The sequence below is a fragment of the Oncorhynchus mykiss genome, chromosome 23 (genome assembly GCF_013265735.2).
Source record: "Oncorhynchus mykiss isolate Arlee chromosome 23, USDA_OmykA_1.1, whole genome shotgun sequence".
NCBI lineage: Eukaryota > Metazoa > Chordata > Actinopteri > Salmoniformes > Salmonidae > Oncorhynchus > Oncorhynchus mykiss.
The window spans coordinates 30,388,554-30,406,366 of record NC_048587.1 but is presented as its reverse complement, the minus strand read 5'-3'; the positions used below and the strand labels follow the sequence as shown (position 1 = coordinate 30,406,366).

Sequence of the window (17,813 nt, the reverse complement as noted above, 5' to 3'; positions counted from 1 at the left end):
AGTAGGTGAGACAACAACAGCTAATCAGCTAGCACAACAACAGCAGGTAGAATGGCGATTGATTAGGCAGAGAGGGTCGGATTAACTACACACAGAGCCTAAGTGCGGCTGGGGCCGACAGATAAAACATAAACAAGCAGAATGGATTACCGTGATTAATGGACAGTCCAGCATGCATCAGCTATGTAGCCAAGTGATCAGTGTCCAAGGGGCAGCGGTGGATGGGGCAGGGCAGCGGTGGATGGGGCAGGGAAGCTGGACTGGCGAGTGTTATCCAGGTTAGAAAACTAACAATGACTAAATAGCTTGTAGCCAGTTAGCTGGTTAGCTTCTGGAGGTTCTTGAGTGTGTTCTAAAAATGTAAAGATAATAGCGGTTCCGTATCACATTGGGTGAGGCAGGTTACCGGAAGGTATAAACAAATTAAAAATCGAAAAGGGATAGAAAGTAAATATGGGTTCAGTGAGTGTTTGGGACGCGGCGATTCAGACGGTTAGCAGGCCTGTGCTAACAAGCTAACAGTTAGTAGACGGTGCTAAACACGGTAGCAGTTAGCGGACCGGGCTAAACAAGCTAGCAGTTAGCAGGCCGAATTTGCAAGCAAGGAGATAGCAAGGGCTAGAGAGTTAGCCTTTGGGGACGTCGCGATGGGGGGAGTCTGTTTATTCCTCTTCATGCGGTGACATCGATGGACCGGTCGTGGGTCTGGATATTGTAGCCCAGGAGCTCAAAATGTTCCGTTTGCGATGGGAATCCGGGGATGAAAAATAAAAATAAAATAATAAATAGGTCCGTTATGCTCTGGTTAGAGTCGCGTTGTTCGAACTGGCGAGAGCTTTCCGAGCTAAAGGTTAGCTGATGACCGGTTAGCTGAAGACCGCTAGCAATGTTTTGCTGAAGCTGGTAGTTAGTTGGCTAGCTTCAGTTGAGGGGTTCCAGATCCGAAGTAAATATAAATACTTTAGGAAAAATAGCTACGTTGGGTGAGGCGGGTTGCAGGAGAGTATTTAGAAGAAGTTGAGGTTCAGCAAAAAGTTTTAAAGATATGTGAAGAAAAAAAAAACGAAAACAAACGATATATACAAGGGACACGACACGACAATACGTCCTACTGCTACGCCATCTTGGATCTAAAAAAATCAAATTTTATTTGTCACATACACATGGTTAGCAGATGTTAATGCGAGTGTAGCGAAATGCTTGTGCTTCTAGTTCCGACAATGCAGTAATAACAAGTAATCTAACTAACAATTCCAAAACTACTGTCTTGTACACAGTGTAAGGGGATAAAGAATATGTACATAAGGATATATGAATGAGTGATGGTACAGAGCAGCATAGGCAAGATACAGTAGATGGTATCGAGTACAGTATGTACAAATGAGATTAGTATGTAAACAAAGTGGCATAGTTTAAAGTGGCTAGTGATACATGTATTACATAAGGATACAGTCGATGATATAGAGTACAGTATATACGTATGCATATGAGATGAATAATGTAGGGTAAGTAACATTATATAAGGTAGCATTGTTTAAAGTGGCTAGTGATATATTTACATCATTTCCCATCAATTCCCATTATTAAAGTGGCTGGAGTTGAGTCAGTGTCAGTGTGTTGGCAGCAGCCACTCAGTGTTAGTGGTGGCTGTTTAACAGTCTGATGGCCTTGAGATAGAAGCTGTTTTTCAGTCTCTCGGTCCCAGCTTTGATGCACCTGTACTGACCTCGCCTTCTGGATGATAGCGGGGTGAACAGGCAGTGGCTCGGGTGGTTGATGTCCTTGATGATCTTTATGGCCTTCCTGTGACATCGGGTGGTGTAGGTGTCCTGGAGGGCAGGTAGTTTGCCCCCGGTGATGCGTTGTGCAGACCTCACTACCCTCTGGAAAGCCTTACGGTTGAGGGCGGTGCAGTTGCCATACCAGGCGGTGATACAGCCCGCCAGGATGCTCTTGATTGTGCATCTGTAGAAGTTAGTGAGTGCTTTTGGTGACAAGCCGAATTTCTTCAGCCTCCTGAGGTTGAAGAGGCGCTGCTGCGCCTTCTTCACGATGCTGTCTGTGTGAGTGGACCAATTCAGTTTGTCTGTGATGTGTATGCCGAGGAACTTAAAACTTGCTACCCTCTCCACTACTGTTCCATCGATGTGGATAGGGGGGTGTTCCCTCTGCTGTTTCCTGAAGTCCACAATCATCTCCTTAGTTTTGTTGACGTTGAGTGTGAGGTTATTTTCCTGACACCACACTCCGAGGGCCCTCACCTCCTCCCTGTAGGCCGTCTCGTCGTTGTTGGTAATCAAGCCTACCACTGTTGTGTCGTCCGCAAACTTGATGATTGAGTTGGAGGCGTGCGTGGCCACGCAGTCGTGGGTGAACAGGGAGTACAGGAGAGGGCTCAGAACGCACCCTTGTGGGGCCCCAGTGTTGAGGATCAGCGGGGAGGAGATGTTGTTGCCTACCCTCACCACCTGGGGGCGGCCCGTCAGGAAGTCCAGTACCCAGTTGCACAGGGCGGGGTCGAGACCCAGGGTCTCGAGCTTGATGACGAGCTTGGAGGGTACTATGGTGTTGAATGCCGAGCTGTAGTCGATGAACAGCATTCTCACATAGGTATTCCTCTTGTCCAGATGGGTTAGGGCAGTGTGCAGTGTGGTTGAGATTGCATCGTCTGTGGACCTATTTGGGCGGTAAGCAAATTGGAGTGGGTCTAGGGTGTCAGGTAGGGTGGAGGTGATATGGTCCTTGACTAGTCTCTCAAAGCACTTCATGATGACGGATGTGAGTGCTACGGGGCGGTAGTCGTTTAGCTCAGTTACCTTAGCTTTCTTGGGAACAGGAACAATGGTGGCCCTCTTGAAGCATGTGGGAACAGCAGACTGGTATAGGGATTGATTGAATATGTCCGTAAACACACCGGCCAGCTGGTCTGCGCATGCTCTGAGGGCGCGGCTGGGGATGCCGTCTGGGCCTGCAGCCTTGCGAGGGTTAACGCGTTTAAATGTCTTCTCACCTCGGCTGCAGTGAAGGAGAGACCGCATGTTTTCGTTGCAGGCCGTGTCAGTGGCACTGTATTGTCCTCAAAGCGGGCAAAAAAGTTATTTAGTCTGCCTGGGAGCAAGACATCCTGGTCCGTGACTGGGCTGGATTTCTTCCTGTAGTCCGTGATTGACTGTAGACCCTGCCACATGCCTCTTGTGTCTGAGCCGTTGAATTGAGATTCTACTTTGTCTCTGTACTGGCGCTTAGCTTGTTTGATAGCCTTGCGGAGGGAATAGCTGCACTGTTTGTATTCGGTCATGTTACCAGACACCTTGCCCTGATTAAAAGCAGTGGTTCGCGCTTTCAGTTTCACACGAATGCTGCCATCAATCCACGGTTTCTGGTTAGGGAATGTTTTAATCGTTGCTATGGGAACGACATCTTCAACGCACGTTCTAATGAACTCGCACACCGAATCAGCGTATTCCTCAATGTTGTTATCTGACGCAATACGAAACATCTCCCAGTCCACGTGATGGAAGCAGTCTTGGAGTGTGGAGTCAGCTTGGTCGGACCAGCGTTGGACAGACCTCAGCGTGGGAGCCTCTTGTTTTAGTTTCTGTCTGTAGGCAGGGATCAACAAAATGGAGTCGTGGTCAGCTTTTCCGAAAGGGGGGCGGGGCAGGGCCTTATATGCGTCGCGGAAGTTAGAGTAACAATGATCCAAGGTCTTTCCACCCCTGGTTGCGCAATCGATATGCTGATAAAATTTAGGGAGTCTTGTTTTCAGATTAGCCTTGTTAAAATCCCCAGCTACAATGAATGCAGCCTCCGGATAAATCGTTTCCAGTTTGCAGAGAGTTAAATAAAGTTTGTTCAGAGCCATCGATGTGTCTGCTTGGAGGGGGGATATATACGGCTGTGATTATAATCGAAGAGAATTCTCTTGGTAGATAATGCGGTCTACATTTGATTGTGAGGAATTCTAAATCAGGTGAACAGAAGGATTTGAGTTCCTGTATGTTTCTTTCATCACACCATGTCACTTTGGCCATGAGGCATACGCCCCCGCCCCTCTTCTTACCAGAAAGATGTTTGTTTCTGTCTGCGCGATGCGTGGAGAAACCCGTTGGCTGCACCGCTTCGGATAGCGTCTCTCCAGTGAGCCACGTTTCTGTGAAGCAAAGAACGTTACAGTCTCTGATGTCCCTCTGGAATGCTACCCTTGCTCGGATTTCATCAACCTTGTTGTCAAGAGACTGGCCATGGCAAGAAGAATGCTAGGGAGTGGTGCACGGTGTGCCCGTCTCCGGAGTCTGACCAGAAGACCGCCTCGTTTCCCTCTCTTTCGGAGTCGTTTTTTTGGGTCGCTGCATAGGATCCACTCCGTTGTCCTGTTTGTAAGGCAGAACACAGGATCCGCTTCGCGAAAAACATATTCTTGGTCGTACTGATGTATCCACATACTTTTCTTTCCTTATGAAGCCATCTATTTTGTGAAGTGCACCAGTCTCTCCTGCAGCAAAGCACCCCCACAACATGATGCTGCCACCCCTGTGCTTCATGTTTGGGATGGTTATCTTCGTCTTGCAAGCCTGCCCCTTTTTCCTCCAAACATAATGATGATCATTATGGCCAAACAGTTCTATTTTTATTTCATCAGACCAGAGGACATTTCTCCAAAAAGTACGATCTTTGACCCCATGTGCAGTTGTAAACTTTAGTCTGGCTTTTTTATGGCGGTTTTGGAGCAGTGGCTTCTTCCTTGCTGAGCGGCCTTGTTTTACTGTGGATATAGATACTTTTGAATCTTTTTCCTCCAGCATCTTCACAAGGTCATTTGCTGTTGTTCTGGGATTGATTCGCACTTTTCGCACCAAAGTACGTCCATCTCTAGTAGACAGAATGCGTCTCCTTCCTGAGCGGTATGACGGCTATGTGGTCCCATGGTGTTCATACTTGCGTACTACTGTTTGTACAGATGAATGTGGTACCTTCAGGAGTTTGGAAATTGCTCCCAAGGATGAATCAGACTTGTGGAAGTCTACACTTTTCTTTCTGAGGTCTTGGCTGATTTCTTTAGATTTTCCCATGATGTCAATTAAAGAGGCACTGAGTTTGAAGATAGGCCTTGAAATACATCCACAGGTACACCTCCAACTTACAGAAGCTTCTAAAGACATGACATAATGCACAACGTCATGCACAATGTAGATGACCTTGACTAACCGGTACCCCCCACATATTGACTCGTTATTGTTATGTAATTTTCTTGTGTTACTTTTTGATTGTATTTTTTTACTTTAGTTTTTTATTTTGTAAATATTTTCTTGAACTGCATTGTTGGTTGAGGCCTACAGCTGTTGTATTCGGCGGATGTGACAAATACAATTTGATTTGATTGTGTCTCTTGACCTGCTGTTCTCCAGTATTGTTTCTCTCACTAGACTGATATTATGTACACAGAATCCTGATAGAGAGGACAATGTTGGACAATGTCTCTGGCATTCTCTGTTCTGCTACAGTTACTACTGATCCTGAACTTGACCTCTATTTTTGACTGGGTTCTCTACCTCTGTTCCCTTTATAAAACTGTCTGTGTCGAGTGTTCCGTTTTTCTTTTTTAAGCTGTTTTTTTTTAACCCCACCCCCAGACGGTGCAGACTAGACTAACTGTTCTGCTGTTAAACTGTGTCGTCCCCCCATCCAGATAGTGAAGACGAGAGGTGCTTCAGGTTCTCTGACTGTGTCAGCTGCACTGCCAACACCAACGGCTGCCAGTGGTGTGAAGACAAGAAGTGCATCTCTGCTTCCAGCAACTGCACTGTGGTGAGTCTGCCTACAGGGGGCAGTAGTGAGATAAAACAGTCACAGCTAGGATCTTATTAGCTACAATTGTCAATTAATTACGTAGCATGAATAGTCAGGCAGCTTGAAGCTTGCCTTCTACTGAGTCACTACTTAACTCGTTGTTGTAGTGTACTAAGTCGCTATTATCTCACCTGCTTGGCTAGCAGTGTCAGTCAGCCTAATGCTTGGCCCTGCTGGCTCCTCTGTGTGTGTCTATAGCTGACCCTGGAACTTGCGCAGCAGCATAGAGGTCCTCTGTCCCTGGCCCCTCCCCCGTCCATGCTGTCTGAACAACAGCTCTCTGTGTGGAAGCAAGGGGCAAAGAGGATGGGACATGTGGGTATTCCATACTGTTGCAGGGGCTTTTCTATTAATGCCAAACCATACTTTTCGGTTCTGCCAGTGGACAAATTTCATATTTACATGACACCAATACTATGAAGTAAATTCACCATAATAATAACTATGTAGATATTTGATGTTTGTACACTTTATTTGCAGTCTGTAAAGAACTTTGTCAAATGCCATGTGAGAAATGAACATATCTGCAGCAAGCTGGTCAACTGTAAGAGCTGCTCCCTCAACCTCCACTGTCAATGGGAGCTTCAGCAACAGGAGTGCCATGCCATCCCTGGTGAGAAACACACACACACACACACACACACACACACACACACACATCTTCCAAAAACTACAAACAAGCAAGAACTCTGCTTAGCTGACTACCTGTTTGATAGCTACAAGCAAGTTTGAATGCTTGGAGAACTTATGCTAATGTTTGATTCATTATCAACACTCTTGTAGCGTTTCCCCAGGGAAAACATGTTTTTCCCCTGTCTCTAAAGTGGATTTATTGCTCTCATTTTTCAAAGCTACAGAAGGAGTTCAACACAAAAACACTCACAAACAAACACATACCCATGCACGCAGGCGTAAGCAGATGTGTGTACACACACACACACACACACACACACACACACACACGTCTACATACCTCCAAATACAGTACATCCACAAATACACTCTCCTCTCCAGAGTGGTGACGGGATGTAGGCCAATTATAATTGTTTACTTGATGTTATGAAAATGGAGCCTCAGCTGACTTACAAATGAGAACCCAGTAAGTACAGTGCCTTCAGAAAGTAGAAAGTATTCACACCCCTTTACTTTTTCCACATTTTATTGTGTAACAATTTGGGATTGAAATGAATTTAATTGTCATTTTTTTTTGTCAACGATCTACACAAAATATTAGTAAAAAAAATATTGAAAAAAAAAAACCCACTAATATATTTGTATTTATTTTATTTCACCTTTATTTAACCAGGTTGGCAAGTTGAGAATAAGTTCTCATTTACAACTGCGACCTGGCCAAGATAAAGCAAAGCAGTTTGATACATACAACAGAGTTACACATGGAGTAAAACAAACATACAGTCAATAATACAATGTGAGCAAATGAGGTGAGATAAGGGAGGTAAAAAAAAAAAGCCAGCGTGGCGAAGTAAATACAATATAGCAAGTAAAACACTGGACACACATACACTGTATCTTGATTAAGTATTCAACCCCTGAGTCAATACATGTTAGAATCACCTTTGGCAAAGATTACAGCTTATCCAGTCTTTCTGGATTAAGACTTATCCAGTCTTTCTGGATAAGTCTCTAAGAGCTTTGTACACCTGGATTATACAATATTTGCACATTATTTTTTAAATGTTTTCAAGCTCTGTCAAATTGGTTGTTTATTATTGCTAGACAGACATTTTCAAGTCTTGCCATAGATCTTCAAGCCGATTTAAGTCCAAATTGTAACTATGCCACTCAGGAACATTCATTGTCGTCTTGGTAAGCAACTCCAGTGTATGTTTGGCCTTGTGTTTTAGGTTATTGTCCTGCTGAAAGGTGCATTTGTCTTCCAGTGTATAATGGAAAGCAGACAGAACCAGGTTTGACTAAAACCAAATCAAAATTGTGTCGAAATTATAATGGACCTATGTTCATACAGTTTATTGACTGTCCAGCTGGCTAATAATCACTAGACAGTTAGGGACCATAGACATTCCCAAAACTATGGATGGAGGACACATTTTTTCAATTTTGACAGCAAGGAGATATAACACATTTTCAATGTGGCCCTCCGGACCTCATTGAAGACCGAATGCGGCCTCCGGGGCACAATGTGTTTGACACCCCTGTTCTAAAGACTTTAACTCTAGCCATGTGTTTGTTACTGTTCATGTCAGTACTGCTCTGGTTGGACATCTTTTCAGCAGCCTTTTATGCTTGAAAAAAAGGGTTTCTTTCTTAGTCTGATGAAAATAATTTGATGATGGTAACCATTATCCAACTTTGATTGTAATCAGCGCAAGTCCCCAAAATAAGCAGAGAAATTCCTGAGATGGAAACTGGAGTTGTTTCTCCCTTATTCGCTGCAATTTGTTGCTTATTAACTAAGGTCTCGTCCCTCATCTGTGTAGTTTTTCCCACTGTTTGATGTGTCTGTCAGTCAGAGCACAACTGTATACTTGTGCTTGACAAACACTTACTTGTGTATTCAATCAGGGTGGCCGATGCAAGCTTCTTTGTAGCATAATCCATCATTTTCAATCTATATCTCAACTGATTGACTGACTGTTCTTCAATTCACACCATGAGGTCAGGGCCGGTCTGAGCTTTTTGAAGGCCCTAAGCGAGATTTGGTTTGGTGGCTCTCCACCTCATGGGCAAAACAGCGCTAAAGTTATTTTCCTGAAATTGTACACATTTTGCCATGGGGCATAGAGAAAATGTTGCAGTTTTAAAACACATTACATGCAATTCTACTCATTTTTCCATGGGGCGAAGAAAAATATGTGCCGTTTTAAAGATAATTTTCTGCAATTCTACACATTTGCAATGAAATATGCCATGTTCATATGATATCCGAGTGAGAGTGACTAACACAATCAACGGGGGCCCCCTGAGAAAAACTGCTGAGGCACTACCACATTTTTTGTTAGTTAGAATGTGTTTTACTATTCTAATTCTGAACAGTAAGTTGAGATGCCGACTGAGTTCCTAATTTATTTTAATTTTTTATAAGATATTTGTCAATCGACTTTGCTTTTATATTAGCGACATACTTGCTTATGTGTGAGAAGTGAGACGCATATCAAATGTAGTTGAGATCCTTGAGGGGTGTTGAGTCTTCCAGTTGTGTGAATTCTGTTCACCATCCAATTGTGTGGCCCAACACAGTCAGAAGCCTGGGTCTAAATTACTGTTCTCTCCCTGTCCACAGCTCAGCTCTGTGGGGAAGGCTGGCATCATGTTGGGGAGGCTTGCCTCAGGATCAACTCCAGCAGGGAGAGCTATGACAATGCCCAGCACTACTGTAAGAACCTGGATGGGAACATAGCCTCCCTCACCACCGCCAAGCAGGTGGACTTTGTACTGGACGAGCTGCAGAAGTACCAGCTACAAGAGAAGGTAAGGGAAACGCCTCTATTTAAAATAGTGTGTTGTTTTAAACATTGTACTTTATCTAGGACTATCATATGGAATGTACTTTTCCATGTCGAAGGCCTGAGGAATGGCCATGCCAGACCTCATGAAACTTACCCCCATGATAATCTGAAACCAAACATGTTGAACACATGTTGAAGTCTTAGCTTATTTACCTGCTGAATCAGCCCACATCTGATCCAGTGTTTACATGTACATCTAGACTAGATTTCCATGATCCCAACCAAACTTGTATTTGTTTTCTCAAGAGTCACACTCCCTGTTTATATCCTCACCACACATGCTGACTTTTCCAGTGATTGCGCTGTCAGGAGGATATGCAGGAGCAAATATTTGACTGGTGTTTGACTGGTGCCGTTAATTAAAAAAATCGAGCAAGAGGATCTCTCGCTATGGTTTTGGGGTGGAGTGTTTAAGCAGCTTCTGTCTGTTCTTTGAAGATGAACACTATTCTTAATAATAAATCTCACCTTGGTTGTTTTAGGATGAAGAGGCAACAGTTTTCCCTCCTCAGCTTTTTTTCTGACAGTTATTTGGAAGTAGCTGATGCTCTCATTGGCTACAATAATCAGTTTGCTTTTCCCCCCAAGAAATTCATTATTTTCCATCCCAGTTGCGGCCTGCAATAGGAATTTTGAATTAAAGTGCATTTTAGTGTGCAGCAACACGTTTTTCAGGACTTGAATCATGGCAGTCTCCTTCGATTAATCAAATTTGATGCTCTCATAAATTTTTACTGTGTGATAGATCATAGCCGGTGTTAGCTGGCTAATTAACAATTTATTACAGGTAAAACTTTTGAGACATTATTGCCCATTTAAGAAATAACTCAAACACAGACATTTTTAAAAGTCAAAATAAATACCTTAGTTTAATGACTCTGGCCTGTCTTGGTTTTATGGATTGGTGTTGGCTATAAGCCTGAGGTGGAGAACTTTCAATGTAATTATAGCAATTTTCCCAACGGTTTGATTTAAGATTTCACATAATCATTGCAGGAATCAAATATGTATGATTTATGTTGAGAAAGGAATAACATGTTTTCATACTCTTAGTGTCCCTCAACATACTATGGAGAATTAGAGAGAATTCTTATCTTAGATTTCAGGATTTTAACATCCCTCGCTCCCTTTTCTCTCTCTCTCTCTCATATTTCTTCATTCTTTTATCTTTCTCTTCCCCTCTTTCTCCATCCATTTTCTCCTCCCCCTCTCGCCTACCTCTTTCTCTCCCCTCTCTGTCCTGTAGAAGTTAGCACCGTGGGTGGGCCTAAGGAAGATCAACATCTCGTACTGGGGCTGGGAGGACATGTCTCCCTTCACCAACTCCTCTCTGCAGTGGCTGCCCGGGGAGCCCAGCGACTCAGGCTTCTGTGCTTACCTGGAGAGGGTAGAGGTGGCAGGGCTCAAGGCCAACCCCTGCACCGCCACAACTGATGGACTCATCTGTGAAAAACCAGTCGGTGAGAGAGGGACTGGGAGAAAGAGGGATAGGGAGGGAGGGAAAGGGAAGGAGAGCTGAAGAAGAATGAAGGTGATGGTGATTGAATAATAGAGACTAATTCTCAAAGGCACCTGTAACCCTTGTGAATTCCATGAGGCCTCCCTTGAACATGATTATCAAATCAAATTGTATTTGTCACATACACATGGTTAGAAGATGTTAATGCGAGTTTAGCGAAATGCTTGTGCTTCTAGTTCCGACAATGCAGTAATAACCAACAAGTAATCTAACCTAACAATTCCACAACTACTACCTTATACACACAAGTGTAAAGGGATAAAGAATATGTACATAAAGATATATGAATGAGTGATGTACAGAACAGCATAGGCAAGATGCAGTAGATGGTATCGAGTACAGTATATACATATGAGATGAGTAATGTGGGGTATGTAAACATAAGTGGCATAGTTTAAAGTAGCTAGTGATACATGTATTACATAAAGATGGCAAGATGCAGTAGATGATATAGAGTACAGTATATACATATGAGATGAGTAATGTAGGGTATGTAAACATTATATTAAGAGGCATTGTTTAAAGTGGCTAGTGATACATTTTTTACATCAATTTCCATTATTAAAGTGAGCTGGATTTGAGTCAGTATGTTGGCAGCAGCCACTCAATGTTAGTGGTGGCTGTTTAACAGTCTGATGGCCTTGAGATAGAAGCTGTCTTTCAGTCTCTGGGTCCCTGCTTTGATGCACCTGTACCGACCTCGCCTTCTGGATGATAGCGGTGTGAACAGGCAGTGGCTCGGGTGGTTGTTGTCCTTGATGATCTTTATGGCCTTCCTGTGACATTGGGTGGTGTAGGTGTCCTGGAGGGCAGGTAGTTTGCCCCTGGTGATGCGTTGTGCAGACCTCACTACCCTCTGGAGAGCCTTACGGTTGTGGGTAGAGCAGTTGCCGTATCAGGCGGTGATACAGCCCGACAGGATGCTCTCATTATTCTAAAGCTCAATCAGGCACTTCTGAATTAGGGAGAAAAGTTTACAATCATCATCATCATCATCATTGACAAGGAGCCAAAATTCACTAGAGAATTTAAAAGGGGACAGAGTGTTAGTGGAGAGATATTGTTTTAGGAAGAGCATCCTTATGACTGGAGAAGATCATAGCCTGGAGTGTTTGACTGCAGTGGTGTAAAGTACTTAAGTACAAATACTTTAAAGTACTACTTAAGTCGTTTTTTGGGGTATCTGTACTTTACTTTACTATTTATATTTTTGACAACTTTTACTTCACTACATTCCTAAAGAAAATATGTATGTTTTACTCCATACATTTTACTTGACAATCAAAAGTACTCGTTACATTTCTAATGCTTAGCAGGACAGGAAAATGGTCCAATTCACACAGTCATTAAGAGAACATCCCTGGTCATCCATACGGCCTCTCATCTGGCTAACTCACTAAACACAAATGCTTTGTTTGTAAATGATGTCTGAGTGTTGGAGTGTGCTATCCGTAAATTTTAAAACAAGAAAACTGTGCCATCTGGTTTGCTTAATATAAGGAATGTGAAAAGATGTATACTTTTACTTTTGATACTTAATTATATTTAAAACCAAATACTGTACTTTTATACTTTTACTCAAGTAGTATTTCACTGGGTGGCTTCCACTTTTACTTGAATCATTTTCTATTAAAGCGTCTTTAATTTTACTCAAGTATTATAATTGGTTACTTTTTCTACCACTGTTTGACAGTGGCTGACCTTCCTTCCCATCATGGCCCCTCAGTGACCGACTGTCCCTCTCACGCATTCAAGGAAACTGGAAACACGAGCAGGCCCGTCTGACTCACTGTCTTATTTTATCCGCTTTTAGCCGCACTGAACCATGCTCAGACTCATTTAGGAGCCCAGAATAGCTGGGGAGCCGAAGAAAATGAGGCCTCAAATGTGCAGTTTTGGCCTCCGTACTTCCCATAGCGCGACTTTGCACTGACAGAGAGTGGAAATGGGTAACCAAAGACATCCTGCTGTTTCTTATTACTTTTCTGTTTCCATCACCACTGAGGAGTTGTCTTCCACTTCGATACAACCTGCCTAAATCAGCTCAAATGATGGGGTCGGACTGAGGGAGGAAATTACTATTGTTTACCGTCTGCTCTTGGGTTAAATGACTCATTTAATGTAATAAATGGTAGATGAATGGTTATGGGTATACCTGCTGCAAAAATACTCTGTCCAAGGTTGAGATAAGATATCTATGTTTTAGAGGCAGTGCAAATGTACATAAACTCCCACAGATTATTTTTAGCATGACTTTCAGGCTGGGCACATATGTTATTTAAATATGATTTTATTTTCACTTTTCCACAGTGAGCCCCAATCAGAGTGCCCGTCCGTGTAAGGTGCCCTGCTCCCTGCGCACCACCTGTGCCAACTGCACCAGCCAGGCCATGGAGTGTATGTGGTGCAGCAGCACCCAGCGCTGTGTGGACTCCAACGCCTACGTCATCTCCTTCCCCTACGGACAGTGTCTGGAGTGGCAGACTGGAGACTGTGTCTGTGAGTATACAGGTCAAAATGTTCAGCTTCCACTGTGTGCGTATCTTTAACACAGGAATGCGGGCAAATAGATTATTGCTCTCGCTCGCTCTCTCATGCTCACACACACACTCACACTCACACACACTCTGTTCAAAAGAGTCACAGCTCCTGTGTGTTAGTAGTGAATTCCTCAGAGTTAGTGTTGCTCCGTGAGATCAGACTCCCTTGGATGTTTGCGGACTCATTGTGCTCTACAGTCAGTCAGGTGCTTCCACTTCCCTAGACCCTTAGGTGTATTCCACCCTGGTCCCTGTCCCTGGGTACTATGGGAAAATCAATAACGTATCGACGTGCATCCAACTCGATGAAAAGTATATGCCCCGCTGTTAGTGTTTCCTTTGCTCTAAAAGCCCTCCGTTAAAGGTCTGATCTTGTTATATAGATCCTGTTGTGTCAGATAACCCCCCAGACTTTGCTGAGAGAGAGGTGCACATAAACAGGATGTGTGTTTTACGCAGTGGCACTTTTGAAATTCCTGTCAAGCAGATGTTGGTACCAACAATAACACGTTGTGAGTTTCTGTCCTTATAGTCCGACGCAAGGAGCAACATGCTGTCAGCCGTCTATGGATTCTGTTTTTACCACTTTTCGTCATGTGAACATTTTAAACAAATAGGGAAAGAGCTTTCACCACATTTTGCCATGGTCACATAATTTGCTTGAACAACCCCCTCGTTATACCACAGCAGCGACAGTATTCACAGTGCGTGACATTATGTAAAACAACAATGGTATGCACAATTAGGCCACATCCTCTCAGTGCCACTTCACCAGGGGAGTCTGAAGTCATTACCATTCAGCTGCTAAGTGATGGTCAGTGTGCTTGTGGAGTATTCATATTATGGCCTGACATTTCTGATTCCACTAAACTCTCTATACAAACATCTATCGGTTCTGAGATTTGGGGAATGTGATTAGGCAAATTGTACTATTGCTTTTATTGTCCTCCAGAGTAATGCAACTCACGGAAGCCTGACAATATGGATCCAATCAAAATGTAAATCAGTTGATGTAGCGTCGGTGTGTATGCTAAGCCCATATCAGGCTTTTGGCTTCAGAACGCAGAGATAAAGAAATGTAGTGTTACAGCAAAACACAATGTGTCATTCTGCTAATGCGTTTTTGTTTTCAACATGTTCATTTAAAGGAATGTCATAGTTCGCCTTTGGATTATTTTATCAAGTTTAGGGGTTTTGTAGGGAGAGAACAAATATACAAAATTTAATTTTGTGTGTATGTTCTTTGCCTGTTCACTTCAGCTGAAAAGCCTTGCCAAGATTTTCCCCTCAAGGTTGCCATTTCTCCACCCACAGTACCTTTCCATATCTTTTTAGGTAGGTGGTTACTTGTGTTTTGGTTTTGAGGGGATATTGGGAGAAACAGGAAGCAAGATTAACTTTTTGGTGTACTAGCCAGTAGCCACAGGATGTATTTATCTTGAAAGGCCCGGGGGAGGTCAGCGACTCCAATCTGGCTGTGCTCCTGAAAGAATGTCCCCCTGAACACAATGTGATTCTGCTGCTGCTCCTGGAAATGGTCTTTCTCCGCGTTGAGGTCATATTTCAGCAGGTAATTAGAACACAGCCCGGCCCCTGCTCTCTTTAGTTAGGTTCAGCATACCTCCTACACACACACACACACACACACACACACGGCAGAGCTCACTTACTTGCATCTCAGAGTGATTTTCCATCCCCATCCATCTGCCTGGCACACCACCCCACCCAAATCTCCAGCAGCATTAACCTGACCAACACTTGCATTTGTTCATTTAGCAATCAACCATCTTCCGCCTTGTGCTTTGAGCTCACACAGAATGCTATGTAGCAATGGAAAGAAATGTGGACCCAAATGCGCAGCCCAGCTTGAACATAAAGGGGAACAGGTGCTCGACTGAGGGACTTAAAAATCCCCTAAACATTCCTTACCCAAGGACAATTCAAGGGGTGACTATCCACGTAGCTTATGTTTCGGCGTAGCAATATAACATCACTCTAGTTTCGCTACAGATGCTTCATTCAGAGATCTGTCACAGAGCAGGGGAACAGTTTTTTAAAGATAAGCTGTTCCAAAGACAAGCCCAGGATTGGTTGAGAGAACAATACTGCATATCTATGGAGGTGTTGTACTGTACCACATAGGCTTCTGTTCTGTGACCGACTGAGTGTGGGCTGGGTTATGTTTATTTAAATAGTTCTCAACACACAATGGAAAAAGACAGAATATTAACGAGGACAGGGTATGAACCTCCTGAAATATGAAGTAGATGTCAGAATGATGAAATATTTGGTAGCCCCATATGTTTGCTTATTGAACTATCGTCTCTGGTATGAGTAAACCTTTAAAATGAGGGATTATGCTATTTGGTTCTTGCTACATGGACTGGCATTTTCGCTTGATCTTTAAACAAATACAAGAGCCCTTTAGAAAGCGTTAAAAGCTGTTTGAGTTTAGGAAGATAATATTTCCACACTGCAAACTCTACTGCCTCTCTGAGGCTGGAAGAGGGAAGAGGAGAGCCTCTGTTTGTAATTGTGAAGCACAAGATTGTGGTTGGAGAAAAAGACAGGGGAACCTAGAAATGAATCAGCACCATGGTTGAATAATGCAACAGGGATAGACTCTGAAGCACAGCATTTGGGGAGAAAATTCAACAAACACTTTTTCTGCTTATGGAAATAGTAGCAGTTAAAAACTCAAACTTCTGGCAAAAATGCAAATTTTACCATTCACTCAGCAAACTCCACACGGCAACGGAAGAGAACATCTTGGAACTTTCTCATACCTTTTGGTCTCTTATGGGTTCTTGTTGAGTTACCTTGTGTTTCCTACTTCAACCGTGCTTCACAGCTATTTGTTCATGTTGTGCTCACAACCAGTTGACTTGTTTAGCTACTCCATGATGGCCAAACCTGAATAAACTATCTGAAAGGCCCCAGTCAATCATTTAGATTTATGATGTATTATTTATTATAACCCGGCTATAAATATTGGATCACAAAACAAATGTTTCCCTCTTATGCTCGACAACAAGTTAAAAGAAGGAAACTAGTTCAACAAGTTCAATCTCCCTGATGTTGTCAAAGAAAACAGATGTAACTGACCCACCAAGCTCACCTCTGCTTCTGAATCCATAAGTTATGGTTTTGAACATTTCTTTGTAAGCATTGAATGCAGTAAAACATGTAATATCACGTGGTTTGTTTGAATGTCAGAAACATTGCACGAATACCAATGCATCCTCAATAGAGACAACGTTTCTGGAAAGGAATTCAATATATTTAGGAAAGAAGCGGTCAAGCTAACATTTCAAGTTTGAAATATTGCTGGTCGTACGTACAGGATACACATGGTATAAACCGCCCAATGAAATGCTTACTTGCAAGTTCCTTGTCGGCAATGCAACAACAACAAGTAACAATGATAAGGACACGGACATAAAGTAAATGGATCAGTAGAATAGAATAAACATTTTAGCTTAAGTATAATACAGGAATGCATAATTTATAGTACAATATTTAAGATTGGGGGGGGGGGGGGGGGGGGGCAGGCACAAGTGTTTGAATTGTGCAGATTCAGCCATAGTATAAAATAAACACATAAAAATGGTTTATAAAATAGTATTAGCAATAGTATATACAAATAAAAGAGTATAAGCGTATTAAGGAGGATGCAGGTGGTACTAATGCAATAGCCTTTATTGTGATGTGACTACTATGCTTCATCAAGGACAGGCGGTGAAGATTATATTTAGTCACTTTAACTAAATTGGTACTCTATGTACAGTGGGGCAAAAAAAGTATTTAGTCAGCCACCAATTGTGCAAGTTCTCCCACTTAAAAATATGAGAGAGGCCTGTAATTTTCATCATAGGTACGCTTCAACTATGACAGACAAAATGAGAGAAAAAAAAATCCAGAAAATCACATTGTAGGATTTTTTTAAATTATGGTGGAAAATAAGTATTTGGTCAATAACAAAAGTTTCTCAATACTTTGTTATATACCCTTTGTTGGCCAGGACAAAGGTCAAACGTTTTCTGTAAGTCTTCACAAGGTTTTCACACACTGTTGCTGGTATTTTGGCCCATTCCTCCATGCAGTTCTCCTCTAGAGCAGTGATGTTTTGGGGCTGTTGCTGGGCAACACAGACTTTCAACTCCCTCCAAAGATTTTCTATGGGGTTGAGATCTGGAGACTGGCTAGGCCACTCCAGGACCTTGAAATGTTTCTTACGAAGCCACTCCTTCGTTGCCCGGGCGGTGTGTTTGGAATCATTGTCATGCTGAAAGACCCAGCCACATTTCATCTTCAATGCCCTTGCTGATGGAAGGAGGTTTTCACTCAAAATCTCACGATACATGGCCCCATTCATTCTTTCCTTTACACGGATCAGTCATCCTGGTCCCTTTGCAG

At 42.9% G+C, this 17,813-nt stretch overlaps 1 protein-coding gene across 4 annotated transcripts in view; it reads left to right on the top strand.

The window, feature by feature from the left end:
• The window catches only part of LOC110502559 (attractin-like protein 1), a 349,969-nt gene that overhangs the window by 97,671 nt on the left and 234,485 nt on the right, over positions 1-17,813 (top strand). For all 4 annotated transcript variants that reach the window (XM_036960140.1, XM_021580677.2, XM_036960141.1 and 1 more), the window contains exons 13-18: positions 5,690-5,808; positions 6,049-6,165; positions 6,331-6,463; positions 9,113-9,300; positions 10,585-10,798; positions 13,168-13,356. In XM_036960140.1, the coding sequence (XP_036816035.1) occupies positions 5,690-5,808; positions 6,049-6,165; positions 6,331-6,463; positions 9,113-9,300; positions 10,585-10,798; positions 13,168-13,356 (960 nt within the window). The remainder of the gene's footprint in view (positions 1-5,689; positions 5,809-6,048; positions 6,166-6,330; positions 6,464-9,112; positions 9,301-10,584; positions 10,799-13,167; positions 13,357-17,813) is intronic.